At 40.6% G+C, this 13,438-nt stretch overlaps 1 protein-coding gene across 17 annotated transcripts in view; it reads left to right on the top strand.

Annotated features, from left to right (window-relative positions):
- Fas3 (fasciclin 3) overlaps positions 1-13,438 on the top strand; it is a 167,728-nt gene that overhangs the window by 134,374 nt on the left and 19,916 nt on the right. For 10 of the 17 annotated variants that reach the window (XM_071680698.1, XM_071680821.1, XM_071680538.1 and 7 more), the window contains one exon: positions 10,971-11,076. In XM_071680698.1, the coding sequence (XP_071536799.1) occupies positions 10,971-11,076 (106 nt within the window). The remainder of the gene's footprint in view (positions 1-10,970; positions 11,077-13,438) is intronic. The other 7 variants (XM_071680620.1, XM_071680029.1, XM_071680349.1 and 4 more) reach the window with 1 other exon arrangement.

The following is a 13,438-nucleotide window of genomic DNA, read 5'->3' on the forward strand; positions in this document are numbered from 1 at the left end:
ATGGTATGTTCCAACGCATGCCTCCAAGTGGGATTTTTTCCTTTTTTAAGTAAAGGAAGAGACGAGCAAGCACAGGTTCTGAGGCACACAAAGTACACGGGGATGGATGCTGCCAGAACCACAAGACTTGCTTTTGTGTAGAGAAAGAAATGTTTTGCGAACAATTCGAAAAGGGATTACTGGAAGGGGGGTAGTATTAGTAATGGGAGCATCCGGTAGTGAAGGAATGTTCCGCGTCATCCAAGTTGGAGTTAGAGGAGAAAGGGGAACCAGAGTTGCTTTGTTTACAGGAGAGAGATATACTGTAGTACCGTTAGAACGGAAAGGTAGGGCGACTGTAGATAGAGATGCCCTTAAAGACCTATCTATGGATGACGAGGAGAGGTTATCGTAATTCCTTTGAAAAAAGACAACGCTTTGTCTCTGATAAGGTACATGGAACGACCACGGGCAGTGAAAAATGCTGAATGGGAATATGAGGAAGGAGAGTTTTTCCAAGCCCGATATGTCTGATCCCTTGTCTGAATAGCCTCGGAACAGGAACGGTTGAATCATTGATTGGAAGAAGAGGTCGTCTTAGAGGAAGAGGGGATAAATGCTTCCATTCCCATAACCTCTGCTATACATTTGGCGGGGATAGAAGCATCACCACTTACGGTAATATTCATAACGAAGGGCAGAGAAGAATATTCGTAAGTTATTCCAATCTGCTCTGTTGAGATGCCATTACCTATGTTTAGAAGGGGAGGTGCTTTAGAATAGAGACATTTATGAGTGTGGTCAGATAAATCAACGGGGGACGAGATTGTTCAGTTACAGCGCGAAGGATTAAAGTTTAAAAAAATAACCTCCAACATATTAGGAGAGTGGTCACACCGTTCAGGAATATGGTTAGGGATGGAGGATGATATGATCAAGTTCGTTGAGATTGGAGAGCGTTAGGCCTAATCTATTCGAAACAGCATTGGAGGAATTCGGCCATTCCCCATGGTCAGTATTGAAGTCCCCTAAGCATGGGATCTCGTCTTACGGGTGAGAGGATGTCACAGTCTCGTGAATGGAGTTCAGATAGTCCGAAAAAAGACATGAAATTTTAGTATTAGGAGAGCAGTAGGCGAAACAGATAAGTGCGGTAGTTGGGAGAGAGACCTTGAGCCAAGTAACAAAAAAGTTTAGGGACTCAAGGTACTCGAGGCGTGCAACAGGAGTGTTGGTGTTGGAGTAGTACAGACACCATCTATGAACCGGAATCGTGAGTGATTATAGTTAAATATGAGAAAGGGGCTAGTGAGAACATTAGACAAATGGATCTCTGAAAGAAATAAGATTTTAGGGGAGTTGTTAGACACGGTGTTCAACAGGAGAGAGGTTGCTAGAGAGACCATGAATGTTGGTATAGTGAATATGAAAATAAGAAGGTTTAACAAGAGGGGGAAGGATAATGGGAAGGGCCGGTACAACTACTGTCTTGAGCCCTCCCTCTCATTGGCAGTAGAGTCAGGCGGGAATGCAGAGATTAATAGCACCTCATGATGCCGGGGATTAGGGTCCATAGATTGTAGGACGCAGTCATGATTTTGCTTAAAACGTACGAGTTGGCAGAAGTACTTATCTAAAGGAAAAAGTGAGGTTTGATAAGGCGTATACACTTACAAGAAGATGGCAGGACTAGCCCGATAGTCTCGTTTTGATAAAGTAACCCGCAATCCTAACATGGGAGATTAAGATGGTTCCTGGCACCACTTACACACACGCACGTTATATATATATATATATATATATATATATATATATATATATATATATATATATATATATATATAATTCCTATGAGTCCACGGGGAAAATGAAACGATAAGTTCCCAAGAGAGAAATATAAGCCAATTGACATACATCGGAGAGAGAAAGCTAGGACGCCATTTGGTAAACATGCGATTGTCCATTGTTCATCTTCCCCGTGGACTCGTAGGAATATCTTGATCACGCGCAAAATTGTGATCCTTTCCATTATATATATATATATATATATATATATATATATATATATATATATATATATATATATATATACTATATTTATAATGTGTGTGTGTGTTAGGTAGAAGAAAAAAAAAACTGGGTAGTAGTGGACTATCTCAAAAGGCTAAGAAGTAGACTAATACTGAGTCTACTTTTTAAGAGTAGTAATCGGTCGAGAATACCATGGGGGCCCATAAACCATGGCTTCAGCACAACCCCTTAATGATGGAAGGACTGCCGAACTCATCCCGACCACCTATTTTTCCGTGGATTCGGGGGAAAAAACAATATTCTCATTAAATTCCGAAATATAAAGACGGATAAAACTTAAAAGTAGACATGAAGAAATCCTGAAGAACACCCTAACACACAAATGGTTAGAACGCCAAATGTACTGAGCCGCTGGGCATGGGTAAAGGTGTTAAAACATGGATAAAAAGAATAGAGATATCCCAGAAGGATGTTGACGTCTCTGCCATCGGTAAATGCAATCGAGATGAGGTATTAATACAAAACCGACAGGAAAATAAACTATTGGAAAAGTCACAACTAATTAACATCCGCTGCAGGCTAGTTATTCCTACACCAGGTCTCTGGTGTCAAAAGTCACTTCAGGGCGTATCGTTACATTCGAGATCAAAACAAATATCCTTAGTTGTGGACGAAATATCCGAGCGTTCTTAAGGGCGTCCGTGTTCCAGCAACGAACAGCGCTCACGTCGATCAAGGAGTACGGTTTTCGCAGAGACGTACCGCGGTCGCGCCCCGAGCATGTTCTTCGTACAACTCTCCATATCGCCATAACTGTGACTCTTCCCCCACAACGTAAACCTCTGCCACTGGTTCCTGTTAAAGCACGCACCACCAGCCTCCTCGGTGGCACAGTAACGGCTCTTTACCTCTGCAGGGAATAAACCTAACACTTTAAGCACATTCTGCTGTGACGATGCGAGATATGACGACTCACCAGATTATGACGGTTCTTTGGCCAACTAGGCCTCGTGAATCTCCATGTCTTCTAAACTGCGAGTTACGTCGGACAAGGACTGACTGACTTAATACTGGTATCTATTCTCGTTTTGTCCTTGAAGTAGTTGGCACCTTCAGTTTTCTAAGCTGGACTGATTTTCGTTGTGACATTTCTTGCATATATTTCACTTTTCTTATTTGAATATTGTGAATAAGATGATTTTAGGTACTGGTTCGTCTGTCTGGGAGACATGCTACGGGCAAGTGCCATGTATCGTATCATGAGCACAATTTACCTCCACAATTATCTTATAGCTACACTGACGACGCAAGCTGTGGCGGATCTTGAACACTGACGTTTCCCTCATAAACACACTAAACAGTGGAAAGTATCCATAACTGATGTACCTTCCTTGCGTGCTCGAGGTGCGATGCAGGATTTGCGGCTAACCTCTGACGCCTAGCTCTAACCAGACGCCAACAGCTGCGTTATTGGCCTTTCATCATTTTCCGTTCTACGGCAACTCCATGAATGAATTAAATCTTTTCTTTTATACTGCAGGCTCTGGTCACGGAAAAAAGTCCACATTAAGGCCGGGCCTTTATTGAAATATAGAGAATTATGAAACAACAAAAAACTGGAAAATATTTAGGGATTTTGGAGAAAGTGAAAAACCTGTCTGGAAATGTACCAGGTCATAGTTATTGGGAAAGACATGAGAAGGTAGTGTTCCAAAGCTTTGACGTGTATGGAAAGAAGTAGGTATCAAAACCGCCCACCACTGAGTTGCCAACGGCCACATAGTAATCATGTGACCAGCTTGCCTTCGAGTATTGCGTGATCCAGGTAATGGTTGGGACACACAAGCAACCAGCTGGGGAGCAAAAACCAAAGTGATGCCTCTAAAAGGGCAAGTGAACCAACACTGCGGCGTAGGGCAAGCGGGTCAAGTTTAGAGGAAAAGAAATTTCGACATCTAAACAGGACTTCCAGTTTCTTAGAAACAGACGTAGCTATTTCCGTTTGCGCGGTTTCCAAGAAAGAGCGGGTTAGTTATACCAAGTATGCTCATCGGGTAGAGAGGTGGAATTACAAAACCGTCAAAGGAGATAGCAATGTTGCGAGGAATTTTGGATTGAGTGACGCGGAGAAACTGGGTCTTGGAGGCATTAAACTTGTACAGATTTCGTCTACCTCACTGATATATCCTGTCCAAGCTTGCGTCAGAAAAGATGTAGATCGAATGAGAGGAGGAGGAGCTAAATTGATGAATGCAAATTTGAATGGTCTGACTATGAGTGGATTTGGTTATTTGTGGAAGAAAGGAAATTGTTGACAAAAACTATAAGTGTAGGAGACGAGTTATAACTTTAGGGACACTGCTGTTGATTGAAAAAGTGGAAGCTGCTCCATCAACAACCGCAGGGATAGATCGACCAGAGAGGAAGATAGATATGAGGAAGCAAAGTGGGGGAGGGGAGAAATGAGATCCCGATGCCACACCTTGTCGAAAGTTTTCGATATGTCAAGGGCAACTGCATAGGATCTCCAGAAATATTTCAGGAATGATGACCAAACATTGTGAAGGAAAGAATTTCACCTTAATAAAGCCATACTTTTCATCAGAGAGAAGACAGATTCAAGATGTATGAGGATATGGGAACTGGGGAGGGATTGAAACACTAGAAATGTTAGATGTGAAAGCAACAGGTTGATAGAGGGTTCAGAACGGTCACACTTCTTCGGTATGGGATGTACCAACGCATGTTTTCATTACGGAAAAGTTTTGGTATTGAAACAAACTGAAAAGACGAGGAAGCACGGGTACAAGTTCAAAGGTACACATTCAGTACACGATGATGAATCCCATGAGGACCATAAACTTTGCTTGTGTCCAGAGCGAGAAGCACTTTTCGGACAGTTCGAAAAGAGATTACCGAGAGGAACATCAGGGGGTGAAGGAATGTTAATCATCCAAGGTGGAGTTAGAGAAACGGGAACCAGAGTTGCTTAGTCTATGGGAGAGAGAGAGGAAAGATGGAGGGGCAGAAGTTGTTAGCGATGCCTTTAGCCAAAGACCAAAAAGTTACTATTTTTAAAGGTCGTAGAATCGAAAAACTCTTCCTCTCAGTCCCTGATAAGACCCCATAGAACCCACCAAACTTTCGCGGAACTAGTTTGAAAATTTTTGATCTAGATCATCATTTTCAGCAAGCCATCAATTTTTAAGTTTTATGGTAACTAATTGAATAATTTTCATCACGCCAATATTGATGGCACTTCCAAGGCGTATATTTTATCCTTTTATTCTTGATTTACTCGTGGAATTTGATGTCTAGTAATGTAGCCGTATTTTCCCATATAATTAGTATATATGACGCGTTTTTCATGTAACACCTAGGAATAGAATAGTGTTCTTTTATACGAGAAGAATTGGCAAATGATTAGACGTTAAATGGTACGAAAGTAGTATAGTTCAGGTCAATAGCAAGAGCTATTACTAACAAAAGTTAATGATTGCCAGCTGTGGCAGCATCCAACAGCCAGTCTGACTCGCGTGTGATTATTAATTGTAATTATTGTACCTATTTATACGATACAGAGAGGGAGTTGTACACTCTTTGGGCCCCATCTTTTGAACGTTATTATACAACGATGAATTTATATACACCAGTAATCGTGGAATGTTTACTTGGCATATTGTGTTCTGTAGCCCTTAGGAAAACACCCAAATGAGTTTTGTGCATTTGGAAAAAAGTTGAATTTTAAACGCCTCTGAATTACCACTTGAATACTGGAGAAAGAACGTTGATAAAAGATGAATTAGAAGGAAGAAAACTATTTCACTCATTTGTAGTTTCATATATAGGCTCTTATGCCCCAAACTCCTCTCTTGGATTTCCTCCCTAGTCCTGTGAATCTCGACTTTTCAAGTTGTTAAAAAATGTATTTGACCTTAGCCCGAGTTTTGGAGAGGGGCGAGTATGCAGTTTGTTGGGGATTTAGAGGGCATGTGAAACGTCATTTGTTGTTTGCCGATGATACAGCACTCGTGGCTGATTCGAGTGGGAAATGCAGAAGTTGGTGACTGAGTTTGAAAAGTCTTTGAAAGGAGAAAATTGAGAGTAAATGTGAATAACAGCAAGGTTATTATGTTAAGCAGGATTGAGAGACAAGTTAGCTGGGATGCAAGTTTGAATGAAGAAAAACTGTAGAAAGATAAGTGTTTTCGCTATCTGGGAGTGGACTTGGCAGCGAACTGAACCATGGAAGCGGAAGTGTCATAGGGTGGGGGAAGGGGCGAAGGTACGGGGAGCGATGAATGGGTAGTTTGAAGGAATTGTAGTTCCAGCAATATCATATGGTTGCGAGGCATGGGTTGTACTGATGAGGTTGGATTTGTTAAAAATGAAATGTTTGAGGATAATATGTGGTGTGCGGTGGTTTGATCGAGTAATGAAAGGGTAAGAGTAATGTGTGGTAATAAAGTGTGTTTGAGAGAGCAGAGGAGGTTGTGCTGAAATGTTTTGGACAAATGGAGAGAATGAGCGAGGAGATGTTGACATAGAAGCGGGAGACCAAATTTGAGGTGGAGAGATTGAGTGAAAAGTGTTCTTTTGCGATTGGGGCTTTAACGTGCAGGATGGTGAAAGGCGTGCACGGAATAGAGTAAATTAGAACAATGTGGTATGGGGTCGACGTGTTGTCAGTGTACTGAACCAGGGCATGTGGAGCGTTCGGAGTAAACCATGGAAAGGTCTGTGGGACCTGGATGTGGATAGGGAAGTGTGGTTTCGGTACATTACACATGACAGCTAGCGAATGAGCGTGAGCGGACGTGGCTTCTTTTTTTTTTTTTTTTTTTTTTGCGCTGCCTCGCTGACGCAGGGGTGGCGATTGTGTTTCCTGTGGGATGGTGGTGGCACCGGAATGAATGAAGGTGAGCAAATATGAATATATATATTTTTTTATTTTTTTTATTATACTTTGTCGCTGTCTCCCGCGTTTGCGAGGTAGCGCAAGGAAACAGACGAAAGAAATGGCCCAACCCCCCCCCCCCATACACATGTATATACATACGTCCACACACGCAAATATACATACCTACACAGCTTTCCATGGTTTACCCCAGACGCTTCACATGCCTTGATTCAATCCACTGACAGCACGTCAACCCCGGTATACCACATCGCTCCAATCCACTCTATTCCTTGCCCTCCTTTCACCCTCCTGCATGTTCAGGCCCCGATCACACAAAATCTTTTTCACTCCATCTTTCCACCTCCAATTTGGTCTCCCTCTTCTCCTCGTTCCCTCCACCTCCGTCACATATATCCTCTTGGTCAATCTTTCCTCACTCATTCTCTCCATGTGCCCAAACCACTTCAAAATACCCTCTTCTGCTCTCTCAACCACGCTCTTTTTATTTCCACACATCTCTCTTACCCTTACGTTACTCACTCGATCAAACCATCTCACACCACACATTGTCCTCAAACATCTCATTTCCAGCACATCCATCCTCCTGCGCACAACTCTATCCATAGCCCACGCCTCGCAACCATACAACATTGTTGGAACCACTATTCCTTCAAACATACCCATTTTTGCTTTCCGAGATAATGTTCTCGACTTCCACACATTCTTCAAGGCTCCCAGAATTTTCGCCCCCTCCCCCACCCTATGATCCACTTCCGCTTCCATGGTTCCATCCGCTGCCAGATCCACTCCCAGATATCTAAAACACTTCACTTCCTCCAGTTTTTCTCCATTCAAACTCACCTCCCAATTGACTTGACCCTCAACCCTACTGTACCTAATAACCTTGCTCTTATTCACATTTACTCTTAACTTTCTTCTTCCACACACTTTACCAAACTCAGTCACCAGCTTCTGCAGTTTCTCACATGAATCAGCCACCAGTGCTGTATCATCAGCGAACAACAACTGACTCACTTCCCAAGCTCTCTCATCCCCAACAGACTTCATACTTGCCCCTCTTTCCAAAACTCTTGCATTCACCTCCCTAACAACCCCATCCATAAACAAATTAAACAACCATGGAGACATCACACACCCCTGCCGCAAACCTACATTCACTGAGAACCAATCACTTTCCTCTCTTCCTACACGTACACATGCCTTACATCCTCGATAAAAACTTTTCACTGCTTCTAACAACTTGCCTCCCACACCATATATTCTTAATACCTTCCACAGAGCATCTCTATCAACTCTATCATATGCCTTCTCCAGATCCATAAATGCTACATACAAATCCATTTGCTTTTCTAAGTATTTCTCACATACATTCTTCAAAGCAAACACCTGATCCACACATCCTCTACCACTTCTGGAGCCACACTGCTCTTCCCCAATCTGATGCTCTGTACATGCCTTCACCCTCTCAATCAATACCCTCCCATATAATTTACCAGGAATACTCAACAAACTTATACCTCTGTAATTTGAGCACTCACTCTTATCCCCTTTGCCTTTGTACAATGGCACTATGCACGCATTCCGCCAATCCTCAGGCACCTCACCGTGATATATATATATATATATATATATATATATATATATATATATATATATATATTTATTTATATCTTTTTCTTTTATACTATTCGCCATTTCCCGCGTTAGCAAGGTAGCGTTAAGAACAGAGGACTGGGCCTCTGAGGGAATATCCTCACCTGGCCTCTTTCTCTGTTCCTTCTTTTGGAAAATTAAAAAAAAAAAAACGAGAGGGGAGGATTTCCAGCCCCCCGCTCCCTCCCCTTTTAGTCGCCTTCTACGACACGCAGGGAATACGTGGGAAGTATTCTTTCTCCCCTATCCCTAGGGATTATATATATATATATATATATATATATATATATATATATATATATATATATATATATGTTGGTATGTATATGTAATGTATGTGCGTGTGAGTGGAAGGGTCTTTCTAGTCTGTTTCCTAGCGCTACCTCGCCAACGCTAAAAACTGCGATCAAGTATAAATATGTATAATTTGGAAGACATTCATATAATAGAAAAGTGAACATATCTCCAGAAGTATATTTCAACTACTTTCACTCTGATGATGTATAGAAGTCCTGTAAGTGTTTCAGCAAAAGTGCGGGAGAAAGACCTGTGTTGAGTTGCCACTGCATGTTTTAATGTTAACTTTTGGAGCTTTAAGACCGGGAACATGTTAATAGTCTCCATAACTAGTGAACTCCAGTACGTACAAAAAAAAATATTCCCGATTTTTGTTCAATTTCATCTTATCAAATAGGCATTTTGTTTTAATCACTGTGAATCATGAACGATATGCTTATAGTGGGAAAATGATCACAGTTTGTAAAATTACCAGCCACACCAGTCATATGCATTGTTGTCTAGGTGTGGCAGAATTGCCTTCACTTGTGCTAGAAACGTTTTCTCTCACCTCACTTTGGTCAAGTTTCATTCCTGGAAGAGTCAGTGTCCGTAAAATCAATCTCAAATGACCTGAAGACCGATCATCATCCACGAGTGATTTAGGATTGATCTGCTCAGTCCTCTAAATCTAGCTAAAAACAGCTCATTTTCCCTTGTAGAAAACTTGCGAGAATGTGCTCTCATTGGCATACCATGGCAATCATCCAAGTAGCCTTGAAATAGAGGCTCAAAACTTGATGCGTATATTGACATCTAAAGGAGTTGCCCGACTCATATGAGTATTTTGTCTATAGTAGTCAAGGAATTGATGGAAAAAGTGTGATGAAATAAAGATAAGTACACTTGAGAATGGTGAAAGGCTGGCAAAATTTTGTATATCTTAAGAATGCAGCAATCTTAAAGAAATTATTATGCGAGTTGCATTTCTTTACAGTTTGATTAGTTGTTAGGAGTATGGATATCATAGGAAGACTATAAAAGGAGAGGTGATATGAGTATAAGATGGGGCTTTGAGTTAGTATATTGGTGCTAGAAAGATGATGAATGTGAAACATTTCTTAAAGTAATGCAATTGAATGAAATAGGTGAAAGCAGTCTGGGGTGTTGAAATAGAATATGAGGGTAGAGTGAGGGAGTAAATAAAAAGATAGAGTTATTATATCCCATGAGATAAGGGAGAAAGAACATGCCTAGCATATTGCCATTTCCTTGCAGGAGGCAACTAAGAGGGAAGGGAGTAAATAGCTGAATGTACTTCCTTTTTGTAATATCGCTTTAGAAGGAGCCAAGTACGGTTTTTTTTTTTTTTTCTTTTTCATTAGGGCTTTGTAATCTACTCCTGGTGAAACTTTATTAAATCAGGAAAAGCAAGCTGTGAAAGAAATTCTAACTGCTTAGGTGAGAGTGGTTCGTAGAAGCATTAAGCCCAACAGTGTAAGAATATGCATTTCATAAAAATGATACACATTTTGTCAAAGTAATTATCAGGGAATTAAAAGAGGTGATCTTGTTTGCTTATCAAAGCAGTGCCATGAGACAAGTCAAAGCATTGTAATGAGTCCACTACACTGTGTCCTCATGTGATAGTTTGCCACTTTTAACATTCATCATTGGTTGCCGTTTTCCAGTTTGTCTTTTGAAGTTTCCCAATATTGTCCAATTTTTACGTTTTCTTTAGATCTACTTCCTCAGTTGCATAGATGTTGAATTAGCTTTTTTAATTCCGTCATTATTATGTTCTAGAGGGTAGGCTCTTACAAGGCAAGGACTTTTGATCTGTGAATTAAACAAACCATCATGCTGAGTTCCTTTGCAGATTTTGTGAGAACATGTTTAAATGTTTCATAACAATGTTTTAGCAAGATGACTCTGTGTTTAACATTTTCTTAGATGTTGGAAATAGTATATAAAGTGAATGTTTTCTTTGGAAAGTGAGCATTTTAGACTCCTTAATACAGATCTCATTACCAAGTTTGGGTTACAGTAACGATATTTTCCTTTTTGTTTCCATAAACACTGACCTCTTACTGATGCATGCTTGTTTCAGCAGCGACACTGAAAGTGCAAGAGGGACTAATACAAACCATGCTTCAAACTTAAAGAACCGCATTGGACAACTCACACAGGTTTTTAAGAAGCCAAAGAAGGACCAGGTAAGAAAATCACATGTGACCACTTTATGAATACCGTGTTAAAATGTATGGCTTCCTTTGTTTGTATGTGCTTGTCCATCTTATAGTTTGCATTTGATTATTCTCTGTGCTGGAAAGCTTTGCTCAGTGTTAGTATCATAACTAATAAGGTTAGGAGGTGCTGTCATATAATAGGCTTGAGATTGGGAAAAGTTTTAAATTTCAGTGCCGTAAGGGGATCCTCTAGTTTTCTAGAGTTTCCAAGTCTCGCTCCATCATCTTGCGGTAACCATGTTATTACAACCTTAGGGGTGGAACTGAAAGGGAAGACATGTCCTAACTCTATTATTGCAATAGTAGTAATAATTTTCTTTCCTTTTTTATTAAGTTCTGACAAAAACTTGAGGTATGCTTCTTTTTTCAATTTGGAAGTATTGCTTCATCTGAAAACTGTAGTGTAGTTGCCCTCTTCCAGTGGCCTGTCAAAGATGTGGCACAAAAGGCTCTCTAAGAAGCGGCAGAACACGAGTCTACCAGTTATGCAGAGAAGTATAAGGGACAATTGACTGAGGGTGACGGCACTCAATGTAAACGGGATGCTGTTGAGAGTAGAAGGAGGGAGCTTGCTGGAATTGGGGAAACCCTTATTCTTAGGCTGTGTGAATGGAGTGAAAATAGAAATGATGAGTGCAAGTTATAAGAGGGCAAGGAAGAAGTAGTGGTATGGACGGGATTGAATGAAAATCATCAAAGGAGAGAGAAAGAAGGATGTGCAGTAGTACTGTCACCAAGAACATGGTTGGGTGTTACAGAGCGTGGATGGAATGGAAAAAGAATTGTGTGGGTGAAAGGAAAGACTTGAATTGTTTATATGCATGCACCTATGAATATGAAGACTGCAAGTTAAGGATGAAGTTAAGTGTTTCTGGAGAAATTTGAATGACTATATGAACGCTTTTGATAATGAGAGAAATGTGGTTGTAGTGGGTGATATAAATGCAATGCGAAGGTTGAATGTGAAGCTGACGAGATAGTTGATAAATGGGGAGTACCTGAAGTAAATGATAAATGAGGATATGAGTTGTTTTGTGAATGTCTTTACTGAGAGGGGTTTATTCCTTGCAAACACTAGCATAAAATGATCTACAAGTATACGTTGATGAGAAATTATGAAAGAAAAGTGAGTGTTTGATTGATTACATATGTGGCAGTGGATGAAAAATTGAGGAAGGCCGTGCCAGATATTGAGCTGTGAGAGGATTCTGTGCAGACTCTGACCATGTCATGGTTCTTGTCGGGTGAGGATCAGGGAGAAGTGGAGGTATGTGTGAGAAAGAATAGAGAGGTAAAAGTTTTGACAAGTGAGAAGGTACATCAGAAAGAATGCAGGAAGGAGTATGAAAGGAGGGAGACTGAAAGTTTAGATGGAAGCAGTAAATGTAGTCATGTGTGCATTTTTCTCTTTTTTAGAGAAAGTCTGTCAAAGGTTGTAGAATTAGTTGTGGGATACAGGTTTATGAGATATCGGGAAAAAAAGGAAATTGCATAGCGGAAGGAAGAGATTAAAAATGCAGTGGAAGGGATGTGTGAGAGATGCGGTATGGCAGGGAATGCAAAGGGAATGAATATTAGAGTTGTAGAGTGGGCAGAACTTAATACTTTGAGGTGGTGTGGGCATGTGGAAAGACTGCACGACTAGGAGTTTATAAGGAGAGTGTATGATAGTACACTTAAGGGGGTTGGTATGAAAGGAAGACCATGTAAGACATGGGGAAATGAGTGGAAGAATGCTGAAGGGAGAGAAATGGTAGAAGAATGTGTGGAATAGTGTCTGCAAAGGAGTCATGCAAGGCCAGGGATAGGTGGAGAGACTGTTGCCATGGCCACCCCTATGATGGGAGTTCCCAGAAGGAATGGGCATTAGAGATATAGATAGATAGATAGATGGTGCTGCAGTCTGTCCAAGTGTCTTCATTTTGTGTTCATGATATCTTTTGAGTAGATGAATAGACACAGACCTAACGTGTACCATATTTACTACAAACACAATTTTGCATATAAAAGATTTTGAGGTTGGTCAAATGTCAGTCATGAGATCTTATGTATGAAAATCCTATCATTTGCTTTTGTTCATAAAATATGAAGACTGGGTAAGGGAATGTGAACCAGACATTATCACAAGTACACTACTACATAGAAAAGTCATTTCTGATCAGGTTTTGGAGGTCAGAGACAAGGGTCAAAGTTATTTGATCATGTATTCTAAAATGCTACTATATGCATCTATACATTGTGTATAATTTGAGAAATGACCATCTATCAAATATATACCATGCTACTCACAAATATTTATGCCAAAATATTTAGAGGGGATCATGGGTCA

The sequence above is a fragment of the Panulirus ornatus genome, chromosome 1 (assembly GCF_036320965.1).
Source record: "Panulirus ornatus isolate Po-2019 chromosome 1, ASM3632096v1, whole genome shotgun sequence".
Taxonomy (NCBI): domain Eukaryota; kingdom Metazoa; phylum Arthropoda; class Malacostraca; order Decapoda; family Palinuridae; genus Panulirus; species Panulirus ornatus.